We start from the raw sequence: 12,139 nt of genomic DNA, 5'->3' as shown, positions 1-12,139 counted from the left end.
GTGTTGGTCTGAAGCAGTTGAACAAAGTAGGAGTCAAGTTGCACGTTTAACTTGGTTGGCCTTAAAGGTGCAACTTAACACTGAACAGGGAGTTAGTCATCCCCTTCAGAAATGGAAAAGAAACAGTATCTCTTCCCCAAGGCAAGAAGCTGCCCCAGAGTTCCCCACCTTCTCAATGCAAGAATGCTTCAGAACAGCCCAAGATGCGCTTGGTGTCTCCACCTCCTTGGTGTCTCCACAGATCCTCATTGAGATCCATCAGCCTTTGTCTTAAAAGGTTGCTTGGCTTGGAATCTCCTCCACCCATAGAACAGCTGCTTTGTAGTGGAACCCACGACCCTTCCACAAAAGTGCAAAACAGCCCACAGCTCAGCTTGGTTGAGGACCCCAGTGCAGATATTTCCTGGAAGAACAACTTGCCAAGAAATAGTGTATCTCATTCTCTTGTTTATGGACCTGTCACAGCGAAGAGAAGATAACAGACCTACTTCCAGCAGCAGAGGAGGAATAAGAGGGTTTATGTGTAGTAATGTGTACATACAAAGGAGAAGAAGAGATTGAATTTATATCCCACCCTTCACTTGGAGTCTCTGAGCAGTTTACAATCTCCTTTCCCTTCCTCTCTCCACAACAGACACCCTATGAAGTAGGTGGGGCTGCGAGAGCTTTGAGAGAACTGCTCTTGAGAGAACAGCTCTGAGGGAACTGTGGGTGGCCCAAGGTCACCCAGCAGGCCTCATGTGTTTCAAAGCAGTTTACAATCACCTTCCCTTCATCTCCCTGCAACAGGCACCTTGTGAGGTATGTGGGGCTGAGAGAGCTCTGAGAGAGCTGTGGCTAACCCAAGAACACTGAGCAGGTGCATGTGAAGGAGTGGAGAATCAAACCCCGTTCTCCAGACTAGAGTGCAACTCTTAATCACCATACCAAAGTCATAGCAGCTTCTCCATTTGGAAGAGAAAGCCAAAAAAATCAGAAAGGTGCGAATATGCTAAAAAGTGACACATAGGGTTGGTGATACATGGAGTTGGGAAATTCCTGAAGATCTAGGGAGTGGAGCCTGGAGGCCTAGGGGAGGGGAATGAACCCAGAGAGAGAATGAGATCAGGTGGGATCCGCAGGTCACAACCCTGGGAATACAGACAGGAGGTAAGCATGTGCCAGTATAGTATCCAGTTCAGAGTCAGTCATGTTGAGTGGCTAGCCCTAGCCTCACATGCCTTTCACTAGCCCACCTCCATTTTGCCAAGATGTTCCGTCAAGTCCAGCAGAGTATTCTGGATCTGGCAAAGCCTGTCTGGCCAGATATTCAGCACTGGGAGCCATCCCCTTTTGCTGTTCTAGTTGGCTGTAGCATTTTGTCATTGTACTGTTGCTCTTTAAACATCTTTGTGAATGGCCATAAAACCTTCAAATTGAAAGGTGGAGGTTTTAAATCTCATGAAGTCAATTGCCACTAGGCAAACTAGGTAATTGCCTAGGGTGCTGGCCTTCTGGGGGTGATGAATTGGGTTCCCCCATGTGACTAGGTGACATTGTCAGTGCGGGGGGGGGGGGGGCACCAGAAGTTAGCCATCCTAAGGTGCCAGACAGTCTAGGGCAGGGGTGTCAAACATGCAGCCCGGGGGCCAAATCAGTCCCCCAGGGGGCTCCTATCAGGCAACTCACTGTTGTCTGCTTCCTTTTCCCTCTCGCTTGCCTCCTGTGTCACAGCTTGCTTTGTCAAGCTTGCTCAATCGCACAGGAGCTACAGAGGAAAGCTCCTCCCTTGGGGAGGAAGTGGGGGGAGGAGAGCTTGCTTTGCTAGAATCTCTCAATTGCACAGCAGAACTACTGAGCCAAGCCTCTCTTCCTTCTGTTGGCTGAGGTTCAACAACCCAGTAAAATGGATTAGGCTGAGTGTGTGTGTTTGTCTATGTCCTTTATAAAGTTTATATCTCCCCTACCTGGCATAACATTTTATGACAGACATGGCCTGGCCTGAAAAGGTCACACACGTCAGATCCGGCCCTCATAGCAAATGAGTTTGACACCCCTGGTCTAGGGCCAGCCCTATGTGTGTCTGAGCAAAGATCAGGCCTGGGTGTTTCATGGTGCCCTACTGCAAATGAGCAACTGTGCCACACTGTTCCAAAGTGCAGCTGACTGGATTTGATTATAGCTCTGGGGATCAAAGTGACCTGGTGAACTTTGCAGCTGAAGCTGGATCCCGAGTCTCCTCCCTTTGATTGGCAGCACCTCACTACCTCACCGGCTGCTTGATTAGCAAAAGTTATTTATCAATTAAACTAGGTCCTCTTCTGGGACAAAAACAAGCAGCAATGTGCCTTGTTCTCATTGGACACAACTCAGAAGCACATCTCCATTAGAGCATAGATTATTTTTTATTATTTTTGCATAATTAAGACCGACTCTCATCAGCAAAAGGTACAAAGCAAACAAGAGAAAGAAGCGAACCCATCTCCTTTCTTCAGGAAGCCCTGGAGCTACTGACCCCTGGAAATGGAAGGAGAAAAATATTCAGTTTTATAAAGAGCCTGATGATGTGAAGAGGGAAGAGAGAAGATCTATCAAGGTCTGTCCTGTCTACTCTGATTGGCAGGGTCTTTAGTCATTTAAATCTCCTATCTGATCCTTTCAACGGGAGATGTCAGAGATTGAACCCGGGGCTTTCTGCATGCAAAGCAGCAGTGCTTTGGCTGAGCCACAGCATCACTCCAGCTTTCTGTGATGCTTTGGACTGGGCATTCCTCTCTCATTCCTTGCACATTGTGATTATTAATTTCATCTGCATCCAACAGAGCTGAAACCAATCCTCCATCGAAATTCTCCTCAACATGATTCTGCATCTCTTTTCAGTTAATATATGCTTGTATCCTATTTTCTACTTCACAGTGATTTTTTTCCCTTTTAAGAACTACACACACACACTGAATTGCTAACCAGTTTGGTGTCGTGGTTAAGTGTGTAGATTCTTATCTGGGGCAACTGGGTTCGATTCCCCACTCCTCCACTTGCAGCTGCTGGAATGGGCTTGGGTTAGCCATAGCTCTGGCAGAGGTTGTCCTTGAAAGGGCAGCTTCTGTGAGAACTCTGTCAGCCCCACCCACCTCCCAGACAGTGTTCCCTCTAAGCTGCAGAACCTTGTGAGCAAAAATTCTACATTGGGAGCTACTGGTATTAAAGTTGTGAGCTACTGCATAAATTATTGTGCTCTGGGGTCATCCTTCCTGAGTAAGACAAAAATGTGTGAGCTGGAGGTTAAAAATCTGTTAGCTCACACTAACTCTGCTTAGAGGGAACACTGCTCACAGGGTGACTGTTGTGGAGGAGGAAGGTAAAGGAGATTGTGAGCCACTCTGAGACTATGAGATTCAGAGTGAAGGGTGTGGTATAAATCCAATATCTTCTTCTAACTTTCAAGTTATCCCAGAATTACTTCTTATCTCCAAGTATTCAGTTCCCCTGGAGAAAATGGTTGTTATTTACCACTCGCAATCCAATGAGTTTGCAAGAATAATAACATTTGGCAGTGGGTTGGACCCTATCAGGTTTCCTGCTGGCACTAGAGCCCAGCCATTTAACCCCCTCCCCCAGAGGCAATGTTGAAGATTGTGGACTTGCAAAGGCAAAACCCCCACATAGGGTGGAAGATCTAGCAAGGAGGAAAATCAATCAACTTATCAGAAGTACAGCAATCCATGTTGCATCTTTCAAATGGTTTGCTGCTTCATTACGACTTCTGAAAGACCACTGCTTCTGGGTGATCATCACTTGGGTTGCCTGCACAATCTGATCAGGCCTGACAGTTGAAAGGAAAGGGGAAACAAATAAGAGCAATTCACTCACATTGGCCTGCAGAAGTCAGCAGAAATCAGCCAGTCCAGAAATTCCGGATTCAAGATGTCTTTCCACTGATTAAAACCATTTGGCAGAATAAGGCTGTAAGAGAGATAATGTGACACTGTAGTGGTCAGTGAGGTAACATAGATTGAAAGAAGGGATGGGAAGGTATGAAAATGCTATTGTACAGGTGGAACTGGAAGAAATCACAGGTGTCTGGGTATAGCTGCAGTACTGCAGTCTCTGCTCATGACCTGAGTTCGATCCCTGCAGAAGTGGGTTCAGGTAGCTGGCTCAAGGTTGACTCAGCCTTCCATCCTTCCGAGGTCAGTAAAATGAGTACCCAGCTTGACTGGAGAGCAGAATGGGAAGAGGTGAAAATGCTATTATACAGGTGGAATTGGAAGATATCACAGGTGTCTGCTTGCCTAGGCAACTAAACACTTGGTGAGCGTACCTAGGAATTGGACATTTTATTTTTTGTTTAGATATTTAGCTTTTCTTCACAGTGGGATCCCAGAGCAGCTTACATTGTTCTCCATTCTACAGTTTTATTCTTATACCCACCAGCATGTAAGGTAGGTCAGGCTGAAAGAGAGTAACTTAACCAAAGTCACTCAGTGAACTTCCATGGCAGAGTGGAAATCCTAGTCCAATCATGGCATTGTACTGACCTTTCCAGTCTCATACTGTTGATGTGAAACAATAAAAAGGGCCAAAGTAGATTTAGGATTTAATAAATTGTCATAGGCAATCTCTCCGGTTCAGCAAACATGGAAATATGTTCTGCGATGCTTTGCACTAGGCATTCCTCTCCTCTCTCACGCCTTGCGCACTGTGATTGCACGTTGTACTATCTGTTTCCCCCCAAAATCACCAAGTGAAAAAGATGGCTGGATCCACTCTGCAAAAAGATATTGACACTACCTGGTGTTATTTTGGGGGAGGGGCGGGGCAAGCAGGGGTCTCTGTGCTTCCCCCAACCTGCAGAGCTGCCTGTGGTCACAGAGGTACAAGCAAAAATTTAGCCTCCTCCCACCATATCCCGTCCTATCCTTAGTCTGCAGCATTGCTTGCCTGTATATCAACATGTGCAAGCAAATTTGCTATTATGCCAGCCAGGCACAGCAAATGTTAACAATGAAGCCTACTGAAGCCATTGTGCTTCTGTACAATCAAAGCATCCCCAGCTCATGAATCAACAATGTAATTAATCTAAGCTAAACATACAGGAATGAATCAAGCCAAGTTTTTGCCCTAAATCATCCAATTCCTTTCCTTTTTAGGGATGCCAACCTCCAGGTGAAGAGAAGGGTGTGTGTGTGTGTGTGTGTGTACCTGTAGAACACGGGTGTCAAACTCATTTGTTATGAGGGCCGGGATTTGACATAAATCAGACTTTGCTGGGCCATGTGTGTCATAAAATGTAATGCCAGGTAGTGGAGATATAAACTTTATAAAGGACGTAGATAAATACAAAGATTTTTTAAAACTTAAAATAAAAACATGCTTAAAACATTAGTATTTGTTAGTCTTAAAGGTGCTTTCTTTGTATCTCATGCAATCCAAGCTCTCTCAACTGCACAGCAGAGCTACTGAGCCAAGCATCTTTTCCTTCTATTGGCTGAGGCTCCTCCCCCTTCTGGTTCCCTGGGGAAGGAAAGAAAGAGCTCCTCTGAAGCAAGCTATCCCTCCCCCCTTCCTTCCTAAGGGAGGAGCCTCAGCCAATGGAAAAAATATAGGCTTGGCTCTGCAGGACCTGTGCAATTGAGCAAGCTTGGTAAAGCAAGCTATGATGCAGAAGGAAGACAGAGAGAAAGAAGGAAGCAGAGGACAGTCAGTTGCTCAGAGGCCTGATCTGGCCCCCGGGCCACATGTTTGACACCCCTGTGTGTAGAATAAATACACTAAAGGAAAAAGAATGATGCGTGAGGCAGGTACAGATTCTGAAGTCAAGCTTAAAGGCTTACTGCTTGGAAAATCTGCAGTAAGATGTGCGTGAATAATGGGCTTGTTGTCTAATTTCACATACCAGTAATTCTGTTGCTCTCACCTTTGTTGTAGAGTGCAAATTAAAAAATCCTTTGGTCCCTGAGATCCAGCTTCAGATCCTTGAGAGTTTGTGTTTAATGCTGGGGATTCAATTTCTCTCTTGGATGGGTCAATGCTATTACTGGAGGAGAAATGTACAGGAGAGTTAAACTCCAGGATTCCAATAGACAGCACTACATGTTTCAGCTGTTAAATCCATCTCATTACTTTCCCTGAGCATGTTGTGTTTCACATTTTACATGACAGGGCTTCTTTTCTAGCATGAACTCCTTTGCATATTAGGCCACACACCCCTGATGTAGCCACTCCTCCTGGAGCTTATAGCAGGCCCTGTAAGAAGAGCCCTGTAAGCTCCTAGAGAATTGGCTACATCAGGGGTGTGTGGCCTAATATGCAAAGGAGTTCCTGCTACAAAAAAAGCCCTGATTACAGTAAATCAAATATGCCCGGCCCCTGGCTGACCAAGGCTGCAGCCAGACAACATGATAAACCATCATTAGATCAAGCTCCAATTAGTTGTGATGTCTGAATTAAGACAATTAATGTAAAAACCCAGAATCTTTAGGTTGGCACCAAACAGAGACTTACTCCATATTGTTTTCTCTTCTGGTCAAGAGCCACTCCACAAAATTCTTCTTCAGCATGCTGTCTAGAGTTCGACTGTAATCACTTGCTAACGTCCCCTCGGAATACCGTCTCTGTAGGATCTTTGTGTTTGCCCTGGCGACAGAGAGGAAACATGTCCACACAGTGGAAAAATATGGGAAATTCCCTTGTCTCTACCTCTTCAACAGCTGGTTAGATCCAACCAGCTTCGCTGCTGGTAAAAAAGAGAGGAAGGGGTTCCCTTTGAACACTCAAAAAGTGCTGGGGATCATGGAACCTCTATGAAAAAAGCCATGTGGAACATGTCCTTTTTCACTCCACCCTTCTCAGCCCACACAACTATTCCTCCACATGAGTCCCACATGGTTGTTTCCAGGGGTAAGAAGGGGCTGCAGGAACAGAGAGGATCAAACACCCATTGTGGAAGCAAATGAAGTTTTTATGGCAATTATTATTACCCTCACTCAGGGCTTTTTTTTTTTTTTTAGCAGGAACACAGTTCCAGCTGACTTGGCATCAGGGGGTGTGGCCAAATAAGCAAATGAGTTCCTGCTGGACTTTTTCTACCAAAAAAGCCCTGTCCCCACTATTAGTAAAAACCATTAAGAGACAAACTCTGCCACCTGTTTCCAGTTCCCACCTGTGGCAGCTGTTACATTTTGGGTGGAACAGGAAAAAGGCAGTGTGACAGTGGGGGAGAAGTCTACAAGTCTGTGGGTGCTACAGAGTAAACACATTTGTTCCAAGATACAGAGATAAGTACAAGCCAAGTTCAAGATTTTCAAATTTCATTAACATCACACAATCCCACAGAAGCAGCTAGTTAACACAGCTTGTCTGTCACAACAGTATAAAATGATAGATCAAGACAGATAGTAGTGTTTGTCTGTAGCAGCAGAAAAGAGCAAGAGTTCAAGAACACCTTAAAGAGTAACAAAATCTGTGGCAGGGGCTTTTGTAAGACATTGCTCACTTCTTCAGATACAACTAGAACCTAAGTCAACCTGTCCTCAGTAGGACAGATTTAAGGTGCTGCAAGATTCTTGCTCTTTTCTAATAGAGGCATCGAGTTCTTGCTAGCAGACAAAACCCCCGAAGTTACTGAGCAGGTGGCAGAGTTCCTGACAAATGTACTCAGGGGCCAAGAAAAAGTAGAAAGAAAAGAGGGAAGAGGAAAGGGTGGGAAGAGTGAGTGAGAGAAATAAGGTGTATCTATGATTCCTCTTTGAATAGTTAAGCTTTTTACTATAATCATTTTAACTACTGCAATATTTGAGATTACTGTTCCAAACTTTTATCACTTTGTCCTATTATTATTATTATTACTACAACTAATGTTGCAAATCATTGTACCCTGATTGTTTCTCCTTCTTGGCATATAGGCTGATTTGTACTGCTACCTTGTTTTTTTAATTGTTATGCCAATAAAGGTTTTTGGAATTGGGAATTGGTAAAACAAGACCATGCTTGTGTGGATTTTTTAACAGAGGTTAGCAAGAGAGCATTAGACGGGATGTAGCGTGAACCTAGATGTGGAAAAATTATGCAGTCTTTTTGCTGGTTTATGGGCTTACCTGGTGCCATTTTCCTCCATCACCACAAAGCTGAGTGAGACCAGGAGAAGGGAGACCACCTGGAAAGGCATCCTGTTCCCAGCTTTAGTTCTGCGACTGAAACACAGCATGTAGCCTGCAAATATATACAAGTGTCCTTGGAAATGTAATTAAATGAACAAAAACAGGGGGTCACAAATTGTAATGCTGCAATTTGTGATTCAGGAGAACTCTGATATTAATTATGACAGTCAGCCTGACGAGGTAGGATCCAACCAGCTTTTCTGTCATCAAAAGGAGAACTACCTAAAAAGGCTACGGCGGGGATGAAGGAACCTGTGTGGACACAAACCATGTGAAATGGAGGCTGTAATAAGGAGAGTGGTTGGGAGAGAACAAATGAAAAAGCTGGCTGGATAAAGCATAAGAAGAACCCTCATGGGTCAGACCAGTGGGCCATCTAGTCCAGCATCCTGTTTTACATAGTCATCAACCAATTGTCTTGGAGGGGTCAACAAATAGGGCAAGGGTCCCCAATGTGGTATCACTGACTCCTTTTCTGGCACCCATGAAGAACTTTTGAAGGAAGTGGGTGGGGCCAGGTAGGGCTTTTGCCCAGCAAGGCTTTTGATTGGCTACTGGAGATTTGATTGGCTATGTAGATTTTTTAAAATGTAGCTCTGGCAGCAGCTGCCACCACAGCACAAGGATCTTCACTGTGTGACTGAGGTTCAGGTGTGGCCATCATTTTGTGGCTGGCTCCACCTCCTGAGGCAGCTCCTGAGGCTGGCTCCACCTCCTGAGGCATTTTGTTGCTGCGCCCACCATGCTATGTCCAAATTCCAAATATGCCTGCAGGCTCAGAAAGGTTGGGGACACCTAAAATAGGGCATAGAGGCCGAGGTCTTCCTGTGATGCTGCCTCCTAGCACTGGCTTTCAGAGGTTTACCATGAGTCCTGCTCTTGGGGCAGTCAGAATTTACACTAAGTTTTCTGGCATTCTTAACCAGTATCCTCAGCTTCTTTGCTACTGGTCCTGGATGTACCAGCTTCTGAAGGTCACAGAGTTACAAACAGTGCCGGACTGGTCTGATACTTTGCAGTGTCTGAAATGGAAAATCCAACCAGTGCTTAGACCAGGGGCGGCCAAACTTGCTTAACATAAGAGCCACATAGAATAAATGTCAAATGGTTGAGAGCTGCAAGACATGAACGTCAGATGTTTGAGAACCGCAAAATGGGAGGGAGGGAGTTTTTGCAGTTGATTCAGAGAGGAGGTGCAGTATAAATCTGTGGTCTTTTTCTTCTAGAGCATCTAGTTGAGCTTTAGGCTCCATGGGACCAAGTTCCAGAAGATCCACAAAAATCTGATTCTAATGGGGCCATTGAAAAATGCTACCTGCTCTTACATTCTGATACTGTTTCCCAGTCTATTCAATTGAGACCTTATTTAAGAATGCAAGAAACTCTGTTGGATCACACCTGTGGTCCATCTTTTCAGCATCCTGCTTCACACACTGACCAATATATGTAGACATACAGGTCAAGGTGTCCTCTCATGTTGCCTCCCACAACTACTTAGTGGTATACTGCCTCTGAATGTAGAAGTTCCCTTATTCTGCATAGCTAGGAGAGCCTGAGACTCTAATCTGGGAGAACTGGGTTTGATTCCCCACTTCTCCACATGCACCTGCTGAGTGACCTTGGGTCAGTCACAATTCTCAAAAGAGCTGTTCTCTCAAGAACGGTTTTCTCAGAGTTCTCTCAGACCCACCTGCCTCAGGGTGTATGTTGTAGAGAGGGAAAGGGAAAGGAAACTGCAAACTGCTCTGAGACTCTGAGTGAAGGGTGGGGTATAAATCCAGTCTCTTCTCCTTCTTCTTCTAGTAGTCATTGATAGATCTCTTCTCCATAAATCTATCGAATCGCCTTTAAAAGTCACGTGTGCTCATGGACATCACTACGTCCCTGGCAGTGAATTCCTCTATTTACTCCAGTAAAGAAGTATTTCCTTTGTCTGTCCTGAATCTAATATCCATCAACTTCATGGGACGTTCCTGAGGTCTAGTATTATGTGGGAGGGAAAAAAAGCTCTCTTTTTCCAGTTTCTCCATCCCAGGCGTAATTTTATAAACCTCTGACTTGTCATCCCTTAGTTGCCTTTTTTTCTAAACTAAAAAGTTCCAGACTCTCCAAGCCAGGGATGTCACACTCATTTGTTATGAGGGCCGGATCTGACAAAGAACTTGTCGGGCCGGGCCATGTGTGTTCCTATTTAAGACTAGGTAGCACAGAAACTTTATAAAGGACACAGAAAAATGCAATTAAAGATTTTTTTTTAACCTTAAAATAAAACATGCTCAGAACATTTGCACTCGTTGGCCTTAAAGGTGCTTTCTTTATATTTCTCCAATGGGATCCAGGGAACTGGGCAAAGGAAGCCCTGGCTCTTTCCTTCCTTCCCCAGGGGACCAGAAGGGGGAGGAGCCTCAGCCAATAAAAGGAAGAGAGGCTTAGCTCAGTGGCTCTGCTGTGCAATTGAGAGAGTCTGGTAAAGCAAGCCGTCCTCCCCAAAGGGGGAGCCTCAGCCAATGGAGAAAATAGAGGTTTTGCTCTATAGCTCCTGTGTAATGAGTAAGCTTGGCAAAGCAAGTTGTGATGCAGAAGGGAGCAAGAGAGAAGGAGAAAGAAGCAGATGACAGCCAGTTGCTCGAGGGCCTGATTCTGCCCCTGGGCCACATGTTTGACACCTCTGCTCTAAGCCTTTCTCATAGGGAAGGTGCTCCAAACCCTTAATAATCTTGGTTACCCTCTTCTGCAAGGGTTGCCCTCTTTTTGCCAAGAATCCTATGGGCTCCCAATGCAGCTGATGAGACATTTATAGATCTCATTTATAGATCTCAGCCAGATGGAGATAGGTGGGTGATGAAAGGAGTCACAGCAAGCTCTTGCCTTGTGCATGTGAGAGTAGGACCATCTCAGCCAGTGCCAGATTAAACCCTGTGGAGGCCTCTAGACAGTCAAAATCTCAGGGCCCTCCTTGCAAATTATCTCAGAGTCAGAGCACCCGCCCCGCTGCCGGTGGCCCCAGCTGCAGCCTGTGGGGCACCTTCTCAAAAGCCCCTTTGACAAAGCTGTGGGGAGAGGCAAAGAGAAGCAAATTTGGTGATGACACTAGCAGCAGCCTCACCAGGCAAATTGGGCAAAGAGTTGCTCAGTTGCTGGCTGCATGTGCAGGCTCCGGGGGCTGCAAGGAGGGGAGAAACTGGGGAGGGGAAGCTGTCCTGGAGACCCTAAAGGCACGGAGGCCCATAGGCCAGTGCCTACTTGGCCTAACTGTTAATTTGGCCCTGCTCTCAGCTGTGGTTTTAAGATCTCAGGCAGAACATCTGTGAAAGACCCTTGTCTAGTGAGCGGGTCAGTTTTGAAAGAGGAAAGGCAATGGTGAGCTGAGAAAGCGTTAAGCACCCTCATTGCCACCCATTGCATTTCAACTGCAAATTGCCCCTCTAGAAGTGAGGTTCCCTCCTCCAGAGAGGCTAGAGAGAGATGCAATGGCACTTAAGATGTTGTTTGGCCCTCCAACAGAGGAATCGAACTTGGGAGTCTTACCTTTTGAATCTTTCAGAGCGGCTCTTGAGAAGTCAATGAATCCAGCAGTTAATGGGCACCTGGAGGAGGATCCTTTATATACCTGAGGGTGTGAGAAAGTGAAGCCATTTCTGTGAAACAAAACAGGAAGCTTGTCACCTAATCAAACCAGATTAAAAGCAATTTAGATATGCAGTGAGAAAGTTCACTGACCTATGGAGCATGAAAATGCCCTTTTAAAGTATGTTTACATTCATGGCAATTAAACTTGCACAGTGTAGCTAAAATGAAGATCCGGTATGTTTTCTATAATTAAAGCCATTAACCATCCAGATTTCCCCAGAACCATTTCTCTGTTAATTAGCAGGTCCCAGCAGAAAACATCCATGGAACTTGTCTGGGCTTTGACATATCTTGCGTTTTGGCTATTTTCCTGTTTTTCACCAATGCGAGGGCTGTTCCCCTCTAAACTGGCAAGTTAGGGTCAGTCCAGC

At 45.4% G+C, this 12,139-nt stretch overlaps 1 protein-coding gene across 1 annotated transcript; it reads right to left on the bottom strand.

Annotated features, from left to right (window-relative positions):
- Positions 1–2,365: 2,365 nt before the first annotated feature.
- Positions 2,366–8,218, bottom strand: LOC132584482 (gastric inhibitory polypeptide-like). The gene is made up of 5 exons (XM_060256372.1): positions 8,076–8,218; positions 6,484–6,615; positions 5,897–6,016; positions 3,850–3,942; positions 2,366–2,496 (listed from the first exon to the last, which is right to left on the bottom strand). Exons 1-5 carry the CDS (start codon positions 8,183–8,185, stop codon positions 2,487–2,489), a joined length of 465 nt encoding a protein of 154 aa, XP_060112355.1. The 5' UTR covers positions 8,186–8,218; the 3' UTR covers positions 2,366–2,486.
- Positions 8,219–12,139: the final 3,921 nt, after the last annotated feature.

The sequence above is a fragment of the Heteronotia binoei genome, chromosome 15 (assembly GCF_032191835.1).
Source record: "Heteronotia binoei isolate CCM8104 ecotype False Entrance Well chromosome 15, APGP_CSIRO_Hbin_v1, whole genome shotgun sequence".
NCBI classification, from domain to species: Eukaryota; Metazoa; Chordata; class Lepidosauria; order Squamata; family Gekkonidae; genus Heteronotia; species Heteronotia binoei.
This window is presented reverse-complemented; position numbering and strand designations above follow the sequence as displayed.

What these genes read in the sequence shown, in the direction of transcription:
- LOC132584482 (XM_060256372.1), bottom strand. Translation starts at nt 8,185, where the DNA reads ATGCTGTGTTTCAGTCGCAGAACTAAAGCTGGGAACAGGATGCCTTTC. An exon ending in ATGGAGGAAAATGGCACCAG is followed by an intron (nt 6,616 to 8,075) that starts GTAAGCCCATAA and finishes CTCTGTCGCCAG; the next exon opens with GGCAAACACAAAGATCCTAC. An exon ending in AGAAGAGAAAACAATATGGA is followed by an intron (nt 6,017 to 6,483) that starts GTAAGTCTCTGT and finishes TTTCTCCTCCAG; the next exon opens with TAATAGCATTGACCCATCCA.